Consider the following 19,069-nt stretch of genomic DNA (forward strand, 5'->3'; position numbering starts at 1 on the left):
TCAAAAAAGGAATCACATGCTTATCCCTCAATCACGTGCACAAAACATAACCATAAAACCTTACATTCTGTTCATTAACTTCGCCACTTATAGAGAAAGTGCATTTATCACTCAAGGTTATATTCTGAATGAGTCCATTTTCAGATACATCAAGAGAATATCCTGCTAATTACTAACATAGTACCTCACTGCTGACATTGATTTCCTGTAACATCCGCAGTCTGTTCAACTTCAATGACTATTAAAAAGCTCTCCTCACTGTTGTCTGTGGCTTCCCAAGTTCCTGACCAGTGCAATAAGATGTGTGTGTGCTTGTTGTTTGTTTGTTATATGGTTTTTAGGAGCATTAGCAACTAAGGCCATATTGCTCCAGGGATATGCGGTGGTCATTCCCTGACCTTTCTGCATCCTCTGTATTTGGTGGTCACGGGCTTGAACCCCAGTCAAATCAAGAAGTGTGTGCTATGCACTGCTGCTCCTGCCCACCTGGCTAAAGAGGCGCCCAGTGTGTGTGTGGACAAATGCCACCCTCATTTTTGATGCCTTCATCACTAAGGTTTGGTCTTTCATTTTATTTGCATGACTCAAACAACAATTTGCAACAAATTTTAATGCCACTAAGCAGAGAGTACCTGGTGAAAGGATTCTTAACATAATGTGTGCTAAATTTATGTCATACTTGTTGCACTGAATTTTGCCTTGGCTAGAAAAAGTTACACAAAGTGATCAACAACTTCTGAATTACCCTGTAGTGAGCAAGATTATTTAAACCACATATTTCTAAATCAGGCCAAACACTGAAAAAGTCACATTACAATAAGGTTTTCTTACAGCTCAACAAGATAATTTCTTTACTTATAAACTCTAGAAGGAAGGGGATGAATCAGATTGGTCCCCTTCGATGGCTCAACTGTTGATGATCCTGCTCAGATAGTTAATGATCTGAATGAGTATTCTGCATCTACATTAACACATGAGGAGTTAAGAGAGGAAAATGCTGGTAGTTTATCAAACTGTAACAGAGTGTTAATGATTTTGTAATAACTGAGAGCAGCAGCAAAGCGGAGGAGAAATTGTTGAAGTTAAACATAAGAAAGACACCTGGGGTGGATGGGATCTATCCATTTATAATAAAGGAGGTGGCAAAGGAAGTAAGCAAACCATTAGCCATATTTATGAGAGCATCCTTAGACTCAGGGAAAGTACCCACAGACAGGAGATGTGCAAATGTATCTCCAACTCACAAAGGGGGATCTAAGGGTCACATGAGTAATTACAGACCAGTTAGTTTAACTTCTGTTCCAGGGAAAATAATGGAGTCACTGGTTAAAGATGCATTGCAGGATCATCTAGACAAGACTGCAGTAATAACTCAGACAGCATGGGTCTGTTAAGGGAAAGTCTTGTCTGACAAATTTGATTGGATCTATGATGTGGCTATACTTAGATTTCAAGTAAGCTGCTGACACTGTTGCGCATGAAGACTAATGTACAAATTGGAGCAGTATGGTATTAAGGGTAAGCTGCTACAATGGATAAAAGAATAGTTGAATGAGGGAAGACAGAGAGTGGTAATCAATGGACGCTGCTCTTCATAGACTAATGTTATTAGTTATTGTTATGCAAATTTTATGACACAAGGGCAACTATGGCCAATATGTGTCTGCCAGAGTCGCTATTTTCATTTTAATGATTTAAGGTTGGATATATCAAAGTGTATTTATTATTCCAAGATGTTTAATGTATATAAAGAGCTCACTTAGGTTTGCTTTGACACGAAGTATATGAAAGAGGGTTAGAGGAGCTTGCAAGTTTGCTAATGGTTGGAAGGAAGTGGTTCGAATGACTGAATAGATTTTTTTTTTTTTTTTGATTTGGTAGTTGTTGGCGCATCGGCTTCTGTGGCCATATTGCACCTCCCAAGGTTTTTGCAGTACTTTGATCCAAGCCCGAGGCGGGAATCGAACCCGCGACCTTTGGGTTGTCGGGCAGGTACTTTACCCACTCGGCTAGCTGAATAGGATGGACAATCAATCAGGACGTGCCTTACTGTAAGTTGTATCTGACAGACAGAGCAGAGCAGGGGGTTTTCTCTTAGAAGTAAATGTTTGTGAGTGACGAAGGTATGCCCAATGCGCGGTCTTGTCAATATAACTTCCTCCTGTCTATTTGTATGTTAGCTCAAACACCACATAGATCTTTTTTTATTCTGTGAAGTTTATTGCACGGTTGGTCCCTTCAAAGTTGTTTCCAAATGGAAATATATTTGGTACGAAATACATCCCTTTAATCTGTAAATGGTACAAACTGAAACTTATCTTGTATATTAAGATGTGGATTTTTTGCGGCTTAGTCTGCATGATTATTTCCTGGGATTCCAACATGGCTGGGAATCCAACAGATAGACACTTGTTTTCTTTCTTTATGCAAAACTCTGAGTTGTTTTTTGATATTCTGAATCAAGGAATTTGAGGAATATTTGCTATTCTGTAAAGCTGCTACTGCACTAAGGGAGTCGGTATAGATTAGAGCAGGTAGAAATTGATGCTCGGTAATATCATCCAGTGCTAGTTCAATAGCATATAATTCTACTGTAAAAATACTGCAAACATGAGGCAAGGAGACAGATATAATATATTCTGGTAAAACTACTGCGGCACCTACTGAGTTGTTCGATTTTGAACCATCCGTGTAAATCTGGTGACTGTTTCTATTTTCAAAACTGTGCAGTGCGTGGAGCTTCTGTATAACAATTGGAGAGATCTCTTTTTTATTCCTGTTTGTAAGATGCGATATGGACAAAGGCACAGTCGGAATCCAAGGAGGTTTTGAGTTTATATCTACTGTAGAAATGTGATGGAAATGTATTTCCCAAACTCGAGCTAAGTGTCTGAGACACAGTCCTACTGGTTTATTTTCATTTTGCTTGCAATCATAATTACTCATCCATAGTGGATCATGAATAATGGACCAATTTGGATGTGATGGCTGACTGTATATTTCTGCCGCATACATGCACAGTAGATAATCTCGTCAAAGGTGCAGCGGGGGTTCCGATGCATCTGCATACAGGCTGTAAATTGGTGAAGTTCTAAATGCTCCTAGAGCTATACGGAGAGCATTATGGTGAATGGTATCTAGGCGATGTAAAATGCTCCTTCTTGCTGAAGCATATACAGGAGATCCATAATCCAAACGAGATCTAATCAAAGTTTTATATAATTGTAGTAATGTGTACTTGTCAGCTCCCCAGGCCATTGAGGATACTGTGCGCAAGATGTTAAGTTTTGAGAGGCAACTATTTTGAAGTCTTAATATATGTTCATGAAAGTTTAGTTTTCTATCTAATGTTAAGCCAAGAAGGAGAAATTTTGAACAACAGGTAGAGCAATTTTATTTAAGTATAAGACTGGTTCAACATGAAGACCACGCATTTTACAGAAGTGTATAACAGCTGATTTTTTCTCAGGTATTCTATATCCATTATGTTTAGTACATGCTTCTATTTTGTTTATGGATAATTGGAGCTGTCGTTCAATCGAGTTCATGCTTTGTGATTGAAATGAAATGGAAAGATCATCTGCATACATATATATTTCCACTGAAGGTGGTATAACCTTTGTGATATTGTTCAAGCACAGCGCAAACAGGGTTGCACTTAATACTGAGCCTGGGGGGGACCCCTTCCTTTTGTGTATATATTGTAGATAAACAGCCTTTATATCGTACCTGAAATGTTCTGTCAGTAAGGAATTTTTCTAAATTGTGGAAGTTGTCCTGTATTCTAACAAATAGATCTCGTAGGATTCCGAATCTCCATGTTGTAAGGCTTTTTCAAGATCTAGATTTACCATCACAACATGCTGCTTTTTTATAAATGAGTTTCTAATATTTGTTTCAACTTTGACATGTAGATCAAGTGTCGATCTATTTTTCCTAAATCCAAATTGGTAGGATGATAAAATATCTTTTTCTAGCAACCACATAAGTCTATTGTGCAACATTCGTTCAAAGATTTTCCCTAAGCAGCTGGTCAGTGAAATAGGGCGATAATTATATGTACAGGAAGGATCTTTTCCGGGTTTGGGAAATGCAAGGACAATTGCATGCCGCCATATGGATGGATACAGGTTGTTCAGAAAAATTCTATTATATAGAGCTAGTAGGATATCCAGACAATCAGAGTTTAGGTGTATCATAGTATAATAAATGCCATCGGGACCTGGTGCGCTATTAGGCAATTTTGTAATGGTTTTAAGTAGTTCCTCTTTTAGGAATGGTAGATTACAGAAACGAGATGTCTTGGTAGAGAAATTCAACTTACTCCATTCAGCTTGCTCTTTATATTTTTGAAAGTCAGTGCTGCAGCTTGTAACTGCTGATGTAGAAGCAAAAGATTCAGCTAGAATTTCTGATATCTCGTCTGTTGTAGAAACGTCCTGCCCTTTCCAATGGAAGATTGGAGATTGTATGCTTGGATATCTTCCACTTAATAGAATTTTTTTCCACACCAAACTGGGACTCGAGTTCCCAGTAAGTGTGGAGGCAAATATGATCCAAGAATTTTTCTTTGCCTTCTTCTGAATTCTCCTCGCTTCGGCTTTGGTTTTTTTATGTGCAATAAAATTGAGGGCAGTTGGACATTTCCGGAATCTATTCCATCATGATTTTGTTTTGTTTTTGCTGTTGCACATTCTGCATTCCACCAAGAGTTGTACCGTGTCTGCCTTGCCCTGCTTATTTGGGGTATTGTAGCTTTCGAAGCTTTTAGCAGCTGATCGTTGATATATATGACAGCATCATCTATTGGCAGGGTTTCTATTAATTGTTTTTCCAGCTTGATTATAATATTATTAGTGGAGTCCCCCAGGGTTCTGTGTTGGGCCCACTGTTATTTTGTATATTTATCAATGATAAAGGTATATCAAGCTTAATGTCAAAGTTTGCAGATCTATGATACAAAGGTTGGCAGGGTTGTTAATGACAGTGTGCTACTGCAACAGGATCAAGAAAATTTGGGCAGATGGGTTGAGAAGGGGCAACTGAAGTTTAACATTGACAAATCCAAAGTACTGCATACGGGTAGAAATAATGCTAGAGAAATGTACCAACTGTGTGGTACTACAATTAGGGTGGTAGAAAATCAAAAAGATCTGGGAATAATTGTGCAGTCAGATATGAAGTTTTCTGAGCAATGCAGACAGGCTGCCAGAGCAGGTCATGGGGTATTGTCAATGATATACAGGAATTTTGCTAGCAGGGAAAAGGAGGCGATTATCCCTTTGTATAAGGCAATGGTAAGGCCACGCCTTGAGTACTGTGTACAGGTCTGGAGGCCTCATTTCAGGAAGGATATAGAGTTACTTGGGCATGTACAGAGAAGGGCAACAATTAGTGAGGGGAATGAAGGGGGTCCTCTTACCAAGAAATGCTTAAGTTCTGCAAATTGCAGCAGCTGGAGACTAGGCACCTGCGAGGTGATCTGACTGAGGTGTATAAGGCCTTTAATGGGTTGAGCATGCTGAATTCCGATGGGATTCTTCTGCTTGCTCAGATTATGAACCTGAGGGGGCATAAATTCAAATTGAGAAAAAAAAGTTTTTAGAATAGATGTGCAGAAATTTGCCTTTAGCCAGCAAGTGATTTAATTGCTGGAACAAACTTCCATCTGTTGTTGTGGAAGTTGATAGCTTAAATAAATTCAAGGAGGAACTGGACAAACGTTTAGAGGGAATGGATGTGTGAAATTGTTTTTTTTTTTTTTTTTTTTTTTGGCTGATGCTACATAAAGCTCATACACTTGCTTTCTTGCATCACATGCCTCCATTATTATCACTATATCTTGACAAAATTTCCATTATTTGGCTATTTCCATTGTTTAGCATACTTAGAGTTGTGCTGTTTGTGGCAATATGATCTTATTCACGTTCATAATATGATCGTTAAGATTTTGATCCTTGATGCAACGCATTTATAACTTTATGAGCTTTACAGTTCAGCCAATAAAAAGGCCCAGTGGAATTGTTAATTTTATGAAATTGGGAAGAGGCCTTTAAGAAATTTTGTTAAATATTTGAAAAAGGGAGGTAATACATCCTATAGACATGATTTGTTTGTTTGGGGATTTATTATGCACATCAGCATCTATGTGCCATAGTGTGCCAGGCATTATGAAAATTTCTTTCCATTCAAACTGAAACTCCCTTTGAAGATTGCATTAGTCAAGTTCCACTTGAAATAATAAGTAATAAAAACCAATAAATAATAAGCATAAATTTAAATGTGATACTCTAAGATTTTGAAATACAGTCAAACCTCCCAAATCTAACAATCTGTTATCTGACACCACCCATTTTCCAGCTATACAAAGATGGGCAAATTTGGTAAAATACCAATTGAACAAAATAGCATTAGAATTAACTGTACATTTCACCTCAGAGTAATAAGTTTTTTTAAGATGTGCTAACAATGTCAAGAAATTTGTTAGGTCATGGAACTGTCTAATTGCTATTTGTGAACAAGGCTGACTTCTTGATTGTAAGCGATGGATTACTTAGTTTTTCAAGGTTTGTACATGATGCAATAGACCAGGGATTCTCAATGGGGACAAAAATTGTTTTTTTTGGGGTGGGCAAAAAAATCATGGGTATTACAATGGTTTGTGGTTCTCCACAGTTCAACCCTACACGATTACATCTTATTCCTCAATATTTAATTTCTCTCATTGGGTTTTCTTTTCCCCTAAGACAACTAATTTTTAACATATAGGTATATTATATCAGGAGTGAGTGAGAAAATTTGATAAAAGGAAGATAGTGGATGCAATTTAATTCAACTGCCTTTGCTTTTCATAGGCATTAAATGCCTAAGTGCTTTCAGAGGCAATGTTTCTGCAATCCTAGGCATCTGCACCTTTCCGACAGCTGTGACCTTGGCGGTGCGTGGTGGGTGTGGTTTATTTATTTATTCTTTTGTTTCATTGGTCTATATGTGAGGCATGGATGGGATAAGGAAATGTTTCAGTCTATTGTTTCTACTTTCTAAGTGGCAGTTAGTATTGATTTATTTTTTCCATGTGGAAGTTGTTTATTCTTGATCCACAGTGCTTTTGTGAGTGAGATGGTCTGTGAGAGTTAAATAAAAATAGTTAATATTTTATTATTTAATTCTTTGTAGTTATTCAACTCATCATCAGGCATGTCAAATGCTGAAAAGAAAAAGTGTTGACAGTATCTGGATGAATATCTAGCTTATGGTTTTATTGAAAACCCATTCGACTCAAGACAGCCTGTGTCTTATGTGTAATAGTTCTTTTTCAAATGGGGTTATGATGGATGGGATAAGGAAATGTTTCAGTCTATTGTTTCTACTTTCTAAGTGGCAGTTAGTATTGATTTATTTTTTCCATGTGGAAGTTGTTTATTCTTGATCCACAGTGCTTTTGTGAGTGAGATGGTCTGTGAGAGTTAAATAAAAATAGTTAATATTTTATTATTTAATTCTTTGTAGTTATTCAACTCATCATCAGGCATGTCAAATGCTGAAAAGAAAAAGTGTTGACAGTATCTGGATGAATATCTAGCTTATGGTTTTATTGAAAACCCATTCGACTCAAGACAGCCTGTGTCTTATGTGTAATAGTTCTTTTTCAAATGGGGTTATGAAACCATCAAGACTTTTAGATCACTTAAAAAGGAAACATCCTGATTGATGGATCCACATTTACTGACAATAAGGCACTTCTAATGGCATATAATCGTAATTTCAATGATGATTGTAAATTGCAAGATGTTGTTTCTAAAATCTATAGAAATTGACTGCACTGGAGCATCCAATTTTGCTGCTTTAATAACATGGTTTGATTAAAAACAAGTACCAATCGAAAATATGGTATCCTCTGCCACTGATGGTGCTACATCAGTGAGGCATCTTTTAAATACAGAAATCAGATGGCTTTCTAAAGGAAACTGTCTAACAAGATTTATAAACCTTTTTTGACACAATAATTTTTTTAGAAAGCAAAGAGACACAGATTTAGCAAAAGAAATCAGAAAACAAAAACAACATATACTATATGGCTTGGATTTTTTGAAAACTTAATGAAGTATCACTTCAACTTCAAGGGAAATTAATTGTGGTGATAGACTGCAAACACGTATTAAAAGCCTTCATTGAAATTGAAAATATTTGAAAGCAATTTCATGGTATGCAAGAGTTAGCTGAAATCAATGAATCTCTCACTGAGAATGATCTTAAGAATTATTCAGATCATTTGTGTTCTTTAAAAGGTGAAATGAAAAACAGATTTGCAGATTTATTTCCTTTTGAAGTGATGCTGGGTCTGCTAGTGAAGAAATTCAAGAACTCACTGAATTAAAATGTAATTAAGAATGCATAAATTAAAATATAATGAAGAATGCATAGAACGGCGAAGTCATGGGGATCAAAAACAACTAAATTTCTTTATCCAACGATGTGGCCTGAAATGGACAAAGTACTGTTTTGTTTTCCAACATCTTATATAGTTGAAAGTGGTTTTAGTTCAGTAAATAAAATATTAGCATTTTTTAGCATTTAGCAAGAGCCCATGATACAAGAAAGCAAGCTTCTATAGCATCAGCCAAAACACACACACACGCACGCACGCTTCTCATCTCATGCAACCACTTGCACCATATGTTTGTCTAGTTCTGCCTTGAATCTGTTTAAGCTATCGACTTCTACAATGATAGATGGAAGTTTGTTCCTGAAATAAACCACCCGCTGACTAAAGGCAAACTTCCGCACATCTATCCTACAACTGTCTTTCCTCAATTTGAATTTATACCCTCTCAGGCGATTATTCTGAGCAAGAAGAAGAATCCCATCAGCATGCTCAAACCATTCAGGGCTTTATACATCTCAATCAGATCACCTCGCAGGTGCCTAGTCTGCAGACACTGCAATTTGTAAAACTTAAGAGCGTAAAACGTAAGAGCAACCATTTGTTCCATTCACTAATCTTGTTGCCCTTCTCTGTACTCATTCCAACAGCTCTACATCCTTCTTAAAATGAAGCTTCCATACCTTTATACAGTACTCAACGTGTGGCCTGACCATTGTCTTATACAAGGGGATAATCACCTCCTTATCCCTGCTAGAAAAATTCCTGTATATCACTGACAAGACACCATGAGCTACTCTTGCAGACTGTCAGCACTGCTCAGAAAACTTCATATCTGCCTGCACAATTACTCCGAGCTCATTTTCACTCTCTACCACTGTCAGTGTAGTCCCGCACAGTTGATACGTTACTCTGGAGTTACTGCTTCCCATATGTAGTACTTTGCATTTGTCAATGTTAAACTTCAGTTGCCACTTCTCAGCTCATTTGTCCAACTTATCTAGATCCAGTTGGAGTAGCATAATGTCTTGACTGTCATTAACAACCCTGCCAACCTTTGTATCATCTGAAAACTTGGACATTAAGCCTGATATACCATTATCAATATCATTGATAAATACAGAAAACAACAATGGACCCAACACTGAACCCTGGGGGACTCCACTAATAACATTAGTCCATGATGAGCAGTGTCCACTGATTACCACTCTGTCTTCTCCCACTCAACCATCCCTTTATCCATAGCAGCAATTTGCCTCCAATGTCACATTGCTCCAATTTGTGCAGCAGTCTTCCATGTGCAACAGTATCAAAAGCCTTTCTAAGATCCAAATATATGATATCAAAATTATTCTTTGCATTCAGTTCCTTTGTGACCACATCATAGTATCCAATCAAATTGGTCAGACAAGACTTCCCCTCAACAAACCCATGCTGTGTCTGAGCTATAACTGAAGTCTTGTCTAGATGACCCCGCAAAGGTTCTTTAACCAGTGCCTCCATTAATTTCCCTGGAACAGGAGTTAAACTAGCAGGTCTGTAATTAACAAAGAAAAGAAACAGAACTGATATATGTTCAAGAGGAGATATTAAGCTTACTAACATCACATACCAAACACTGAACTTTTAGCTAAGAAGCATCAGGCTCAGGGATCTCATTGAATAAAAAGAGTAAGTAAATTCCAAAAGTATTTTCTTGTTTAAAATTTCATGGGGGGAGGCAATTAGGAAAAAAAATTTATCCAAAAAAGCCATTTAGGGGACAATAATAATAAAAAAAAAATAAAAATAAAAAATAAAAAAGGCTGAGAAACACTGCAATAGACTAAAGTAACAATTCACTAAACTTTTACTGTTCTCCAAATGTTTTTTGGAATTTTTAGATTGTATTAATCCTTGTATTAATTTTTAGATTGTATTAATCAATCTTGGCTAAATAAAATAAATATTTAATTTACTTTAAATTAATTTTATATTTATATTGTTGTTAGTAAACAACATTAACAAAACAACTTTCATCCACTTGTATTTGCCAATATGCCTCCTTAAAGGAAATTAAGTAGACCAGAGGAATGTGGCCTTTTAAAATACATACATAGGTCCTTATCTCTTGTGGTAAAGAGATTTTAAAATAATTTAGGGCAAAGACACTAACTTCAGTGACGTTGTGAAAGGTTTGTTCTCATCCCCACCCCTCACAGAGTCCCCAGGGTTCAGTGCTCAGCCCACTTTTGTGGGCTGAGCACTGAACTTCATGCATGCCCACTCACAGATGAGGGGGCATAAATTCAAATTGAAAAAGGAAGGTTGCAGAACAGATGTGCAGAAATTTGCCTTTAGTCAATGGATGGTTGGTTGCTGGAACGAACTTCGATCTGTTGGCGTGGAAGCGTATAACTTGAATAAATTCAAGGAAGAACTAGACAAACTAGTGAGGGGAAAGACAGGTGAAATGAGATTTTTTTTTTGCTTATGCTGTATAAGCTTGCTTTCTTGTATCATTTGCCACTATTAATATCAGTATATAAAGTATGGGATATTTTGGACAAGGAACTAAGAAATTTAAATTTTACTTCGCCGCATGACATGTACCATATATATTTACTGCACTTTTCATATTTTGTATATTACTTTCCTCTCAAGGAAGGGACACACACACACACACACACACAGCTAAGTACAATAAGTGGCAGTATAGGAATGCAGTATTTTCCATAGCTTTTCCTTGACTCGGCACCTGATCTTTATAAGAGCTTGAAATTTTCTGGCTTTCAGTCATACAAAATGAATGAAATTGAGGAATAATGATTGAAGGGCACTCATTTTATATGATTTATTTATTAAGAAAGATGTTACTGTCAGATACAGAGAAAATTCACTAGCTTTACTGCTAAATATATACAAAAAAAAAACTAAAACTCCAAAAAAAAAAAATCTAATATCTACTATAAATTACAGAATACAAATAAAATCAACAAAGATAAACTTACCAGCTAAATGATGTAGTCAGCATAAAAAGAAAAAAAAAAAAAAAAAAAAAAAGAGAAAATAAATGTTAGCTCAAGTAGAACAAAATTTTCTTAAAATTAATCTTAATACTCTTAATAATATTTGAAAATTATTCTGACAATAAAATTATTGTCAGAATAATTTTCAAAGAAATATAGAGACTGTACACTATTCATAAAAAATAAATTAATAGCATCTGGAAATGAATATATAAATTAGGTCATTCTCTGGAAGTTTAGCACAGACAGAAATCATTAACTATTGTTATAAGAAAAGGAAACTATTTTTATGAGTAAATAAGTTTTCTAACAGACTATGTAGTAGTCTGTTAGAAAATTCCAGTAATGAATTTTTATTTGAACAAACATATTTGCAGCTAAATAAATCATAAATTTTTCGAAATAACAACCTTGGCTAAATAAATGATAAATTTTTTCAAAATAACAACCTTGGCTAAACAGTTATATAACTGTGAAAAACAAAAAAAAAAAAAAAAAAAAGTGGGGGGGGGGGGACACACACTCTTGAATGTTACTTGATTTTGTATTTGCCATAAGCTCTGCTTCACCAGCAAATCCTTCTCCACTTTATGAGCTCTCTCTATGGCTGGGTGGGGGGAGGATATAATAAAAATTACATGGTATATGTTCATTTAAATGAGGATAGATGTTCTAAGATAGATTGTTTATAAATGTATTCAGAATTGTCACACAATGAGCAGTAGTACTGACATCAAATAATTCCCAAATTTTCTTCACTCACAGACCAGGTCTCTTCCTTCCAACTGCATTTTCTTAAATGCTCTATTTCTAAGTATACAATCTTATTAAATGGCATGACCTCCTAAAACAAATTCATACAGAATTTTGAATTTGTAAGAATATTATCCTTACATAACTTTACTTCAGAGGACTGACATTTTGACATTGGGTTAAAAAAATAATTGCATGAGTCATGTCCTACCATTCTATCACTACTGTTTTTCAGAAATCACGGATCACAATCAAATTTTAATTAGTTCTTTTTTAAATTCAACTCTCGTTTCCACCTGATTTTTTATTACAAACTTGAACAGGGAAGGTTGCATTATCTTTTAAAGGTTTAAAATATCAGATATTGATTTATATTCCAGGGAGAATAATGAAGTCAACGGTTAAGGAAATAATGCAGATATACAACAATCACAGCATGGATCTGTTAAGGAGAGATCTTGTCTAACTGAATTGTTTACTTACAATGACATAGTCAGAAAGGAATTGAATGCAAACCTCATTTGACTTTTTCACATTTAGCTTCAATTTCTGTTCTACTTTCTTCTCATTATGACATCATTTGGAAAGATTGTGCAAGGCTCAAGGGGTAGAATTTTTTTCTGACTGGTCTATAGTCAGGAGAGACTGCTTCTACAGGAATGGGATACACTTAAATAGAAAGGGTGCAAGAATATTTGCTGATGCTATTGAGGCAGTGTTAGTGGATCGAAAAACTGCTAGCTTGGGGGGATACAAGGACTAATAGATTAACAGTAGCCACTGGCAGAGGTGAAAGTGATTCTTGCATTGCTTCTATTGGAATGAGCAGCAGCCTGGAAAACAGAATTCAGGATATTTCAGAGACTGCTGGGAGTCACTGCGGTACAAGTAAACACATGGGTTGTGTTAGGGTAGCTAAGAATAGGAACAGGTGCATGTATACTTGCATGTACACCAATGCTAGGAGTTTGGTAAATAAATTTGATGAATTTGAGGTATTGCTCAGAACATCAAAGGCAGATATTGTTGAGATATCAGAGACGTGATGTCACACAGATATAAGGAATGCAGAACTGGAATTTGGGGAGTACAATGTGTACAGGAAGGATAGACAAGATAGGGAGGGAGGAGGGGGTTATACTATTAGTTAAGAAACACAAAATCCAAGGAAGTGAAGCCAGTCGACATCGCTGGACAGTGCAGTGCCGAATCAGTTTGGTGTGACATAAGCATTGGGAGATCAAAATTGAGAGTAGGAGTGTGTTATAGGCCTAATGACTCTGATGAGTATAATAAGGAACTGTACAGGGAAATAGGGTGGGCCAGTAAATCAGAGTCTTATAATGGGGGATTTTAATTTCCCAGATATTGACTGGAATTTGTGGGTTGGTCACACACACACACACACACACACACACACACACACACACACACACACACACACACACACACACACACACACAAGCAAGACTTTTGTGGATTTATTGGATGATTGTTTTCTACATCAACATGTTCGGGAGGCAACTAGAGGGAGTAATACGCTTGATCTAATTATCAGTAGTGCTTCTTCATGCATTAAGAATCTGCAGATAAAGGAACCACTAGGTGGCAGTGATCAGGTATGCTGAAGTGGGATTTACTCAAAGAGGAAACTACCATCAGGGGTAAAGGGAAGGGTTTTTGCTTTCGTAAAGGTGACTACAGTGGTCTGAGACAGTATTTAAATTCTCTACGGTGGGACCAACTGCAAGTGTTCCTAGAAACCCTCGTGCAATGCAAAATCGTGCAATATAAACAACAGGCCCTATGGGGAAAATAGGGTTAGGTGACCACCCAAGATTGAACATACATTTGTAACCAAAACATTATAATCGTAATAAAATACATAAGTATTTTATTACAACTATTAAGTAAAAATATTGCTAATGCTTTTGCTTCTATCGTAAGCAAACTTGTTTTTTGTTTGATTTTATATCCAAACAGATGACAGCCGTTTCATCTCTTCCAATTCTTTGTGTCTTGATCTAATGGATTTTAATTACACTTTGAGTTGTTCCTACAATGAAAGTTGTTTTTATTTTCTCTGCATTCTTTCTAATTCTCGGCATTGCCTCATTTAGGCCTGTAGCACGTGCAATATCACACGGTCTTTCATTTCGCTCAAAGCGTTTCACAATTTCATATTTTTTCTCTGTCAACAGAGCAGACTGGCCATAAGCCTTACCAGGGTAAACTCCGGTGGGCCGGAGACCAGTGTGATTTTGGCCATAAACACTAGTGTGAGGCGACTACAAATTTTCCTGAGTAAGAATTTTTGACACAGTCCGCCTCTATTTATTGTTTTTCTTTTTCTCTCTGAATCTGTAGTGTCTTCACCAGGACGCTTCCTTTTCACACCTTTTAAGTATTTTACTCATTTTTTGGGAATAAGGCACAAAATGAGGGGGCACGCTCGATACGCATAAACAAAGCTGCGTGCATGTAGCAACTGAATAAACAACACTGTAAAAGCAGAGACACTATTAACACCTCACTAGCTCACATTTTACTGAAGCACATTTCTGGGGGTTACTACCATAAAACAATAAACACAATTTCCAGTTGCGTTTCTGCTAGTGGAATCTGTTATAAACTGGTAGTAAACTCAATCTAATTGCATTTGTGATAATACTGATAGCTGGAATTGGGTGGGTTTTTACGTTATGGTGAAATGTGTTTCCCCTTCACTGATATAAAAAACAAATACATTTTCAGAATCTTCTCTTCATTCCAATCATGTTGCGTTCAGCTGGGGTGATTCTGTGTTCGACTGACAATTCTTGTAAACACAAAAGCGAATCGTGCATAAGCGAATTCGGTTTATGTTATATATGATATTGTTCCCCTATTTATAAATCGCGTATGATCGAATTCGTGTGGTGTAAACACGTGTTATACGAGGACTGACTGTACTTGGCTTTCAGATTTACAATACTAAGAACTTTACAGAAACTTGTGCACTAGTTCATCACTGAAGAATCGCTGTAGTCAATAACATCATTTGGCACTTAGGACTGCAACACATGAGAGAGAGAGATCTAAGTGGTTCCAAGCCTGCCTGGGCATTGTTACTGGCTGAGGCACACAAGTGCCGAGTAGTTGTTCCTGTTAAATCCTATTTCAGCAAAAATTTTTGCATTCGGTGTGACATTCAACTTAAGTATAAAGATGCCAAAAATGTGCAATTTCAATATAGATAGAAACAATTCACTGCATACAATAAGAAATTTATTATTAAATTTCTTATAAAAAACTTTAGTTCATCTAGATGAAGAATGACTTCACACTGATAGTTATAACACATAAATGTCAAATAAATTAAACAACATATATTTACATATTTAATTCATTTGACACCTGAGGAAAGGGAATGGGAGTTTTTGTGCTTATAATGTTATTTTAAAATCCAAACAGGTACCAAAAGGCTATGCTAAAAACTATCTCTACTTTTTTTTTTTTTTTAAACTAAGATACTGTCATCCTTTTCTTTAGGAAAAGGATATCATCTGAATATATATACCTATAGAAGAATATTTTGAAAGCAATCATGTATCACCTAAATTAAGTGATTTAGAATATTTAATCTTACCTTTAGTTTGTCTTCTTTTTTTGCAATCATAATCTAATCTTCTTCCTTGGAGTTTTTTTCGATGATGCTAGAGGTTAAACATTAAGTATTTTTACTTAATAAAAAATTAAATAAGAAAACTGCTAAAACTAGTAAAACAGCATTATGATTAAGAAAAATGTTCAAGGCAATGCCTATTTCACATATTGCACAGTGAAGTGACACTTTCTTTTTCCACACCATGGGAAGCACAACATGGATGCTTTCAAAATAAGCTGAATTTGTCATTCTCACCTCCCACCCACCTTTCGTTGGTGTACACTGCCTAAACTTGAAATAAAGAGAATACACATGAAATGATGCCAAAATGTGAAAGTCTGGTAGGTCTTATTTGTGCAGTATAATCATTACAAAAAACATATTCCAAACATTTATACTAAGTTTGAACAATACATGTGTGTGTGTGTGTGTGTGTGTGTGTGTGTGTGTGTGTGTGTGTGTGTGTGTGTGTGTGTGTGTGTGTGTGTGTGTGTGTGTGTGTGTGTGTGTGTGTGTGTGTGAGAGAGAGAGAGAGAGAGAGAGAGAGAGAGAGAGAGAGAGAGAGAGAGAGAGAGAGAGAGAGAGTATAAAGGAGTATACATACATGTTCTACTGACACTTGAAAGTCTAGTCAATTGACACTGCTTGCAGAAATTTTGGCTTTCTAATTTACAGTCGGCATAATGCTTTTCAACCTTTTACAGCTAAGGAGCCCTTTCACAAACCAAAGTTTTCATGGAACCTCACTATTTTTAAAAACAGTAACACATGAAGACAGGCTGAAAAGTAATAACCCCTTAGTTCATCATCAATAGTGCAAGGTGGTGCAGCAAGATCCAACTACGTTCGCCCAGTACCTAGCAGTATGCATTAGCTACTGTGGGAACCTAAATTTGTTTATTGAAGTTGTTTATTTACAAGCTGTACAGTTTTAAATGGAGCATCTCTGAATACACAAAAAGAGAGAAGTAGATGTTTCTCAACAACTATTTTGAAAACAAAAAAAGTATGCATTTTTAAATGCATACTTTTTTTGAATGCATACTAACTTTGATTGAAGAGAATCCTGAATTTACCACTTTGATACAGACAACAAGAAACAGTCTAAACAATTTCATCACAAAATCTCCACATCTAAAAAAAATTCAAGTTCCAATCATAAAATCAGCATAGTGATGCTGACTGTTTTTTGGGACTCTATGGATCCCAGAAACAGTTTTTGGGACTCTATGGATCCCACATTGAATTTAGCTGGTACGCTAAGACTGGATAAACTCAAAAAAAGAATCAACTCAGTAAGGATTGGAAATACATCAATCTTACTGTAGTTGTGAAAAATTGTCAAGAATTCATAGGTTTGAAATTGTTCTGTATCCTTCTTATAGAATAAAAATTTAAAAATAAATAAATAATAAATAAAATAATAATAATTAAAAAAAAAAAAAAACTTTCTTTTCCTTCATACATCTCATGTTTTCTATATATATATGTATACACACACACACACAGTTGATTTCGGTTATTTGGGACTAGTGCATTTTGGCCCAATTAAGCGGCTGCCCAATTAACCGAAGTTTCACGTAAAAAAAAAGTTAAAAATTGCTGTTACGTTATTTTTGTTTTTTTAGGAGCATTAGCAACTAAGGCCATATTGCTCTGGGATATGCGGTGGTCATTCCCTGACCTTTCCGCATCCTCTGTATTTGGTGGTGACGGGCTCGAACCCCGGTCTAATTAAGAAGCATGTGCTATGCACTGCTGCTCCTTCCCACCTGGCTACGGAGGCACCTATTAAAAAATGCAATGGACCCCCGCTTTACAATTGGTTCGTTGTACAATCAAATCACGTTAAGATGGATTCACCATAGTAAAGTACCGTTCACTTTACGATGTGTAGTAAGCGCTGGTCATTATAACAAGTTACAAAGCTTTAAAAATAGGAATGAAGAGAAGATTCTGAAAATTAATTTTTTTATATGACTGAAGATTTCATGTAAGTGTAAACACATTTCACCATAATAACCCACAGAATTCCAGATGTCAGTATTATCGCAAATTCAATAAGATCGAGTTTACTATCTGTTTATGATAGATTGCACTAACAGAAAAGCCCAATAAACAGGTGACTGCTAATGCTAATTGTTTTATGGTTGTGACCTCCAGAAATCCGACCGAACCACGTGGTACGGTCGAGACAATCGTAGGGTAATCTCCGGTGCTGTGGTCTCCTGCCACAATTAAACGGCATGTTGTCCCAATTAAGCAAAGTAAACCATGCTATTTCCTCAATTGGGTTATGTTTTTTAAGATTTGCCCCAAATAAATGGCTACCCCGATTAACCAGTGGCCCAAACAACTGGAATCCACTGTATATATAATAAAAGAATAATAGTACTAAGAAGCTAAGTAATCATAGAGGCTGGAGAGTAACAGTACAAAAAGGAAGATAACGTAGATTATAGAGCAGGGACACTGCATTAGCAAAACACCATAATATTTATATATAGTATGTAAAAAGTGTGAAGAAGATTTTTGTTTAATCCTATTGAATCTACGTTATACACCAGTAGTGAATTCAACGAAATGGATAAGGAATGTAGCGATATAGGGTAGGATAAGGTGACCAGGTAATATATATGAAAAAGAGAGAGACAGATAGTTGGCAAGAAATTAAAATAAGAAATGAAAAGGAAACCAAAATAAGACTACATTGCGGTATTTTTCACAATTTCAGTGTCTTCAGTTGGAACCTCCAGAAATCCGACTGAACTGCATGGTACGGTCGGAGACAATCGTAGGGTAATCTTCGCAAGTTCCAACTGAAAGTTCCGTTGGAACTTGCTGCACTTCCTTGCACAATTGGTGATGAACTAAGCGGTTATTACTTTTCAGCCTATCTTCATGTGTTACTGTTTTTAAAAGTTTTGAAGACACAAATTGTGAAAAACACTGCAATGTGTTCAGTAGTGAATCTTCATGCATTAAGAATCTGCAGATAAAGGAACGACTAGGTGGCAGTGATCACAGTGTGCTGAAGTGGGATTTACTCAAAGAGGTAACTAGCATCAGGGGTAAAGGGAAGAGTTTTTACTTTCGTAAAGGCGACTACGATGGTCTGAGACAGTATTTAAATTCTATACAGTGGGACCAACTGATGATGTTACCAACAGCAAATTCAAAATGGGAAGCATTCAAAGAACTTATCTTGGAAGCTACTAGGTTTTACATACCAACTAAGAAATATTGTTCAAAGTTTAGACCTAAATGGATGTCAGATGA

The 19,069-nt window shown here is 36.1% G+C and overlaps 1 protein-coding gene across 1 annotated transcript in view; it reads right to left on the minus strand.

The window, feature by feature from the left end:
* EndoA (SH3 domain containing GRB2 like, endophilin-A) overlaps positions 1-19,069 on the minus strand; it is a 416,265-nt gene that overhangs the window by 187,929 nt on the left and 209,267 nt on the right. The window contains exon 8 of the mRNA XM_090389410.1: positions 15,773-15,839. Coding sequence (XP_090245536.1) covers positions 15,773-15,839 — 67 coding nt within the window. The remainder of the gene's footprint in view (positions 1-15,772; positions 15,840-19,069) is intronic.

This window comes from Mastigoproctus giganteus, chromosome 2 (assembly GCF_048544385.1).
Source record: "Mastigoproctus giganteus isolate SK-2022 chromosome 2, ASM4854438v1, whole genome shotgun sequence".
Lineage (NCBI taxonomy): Eukaryota > Metazoa > Arthropoda > Arachnida > Uropygi > Thelyphonidae > Mastigoproctus > Mastigoproctus giganteus.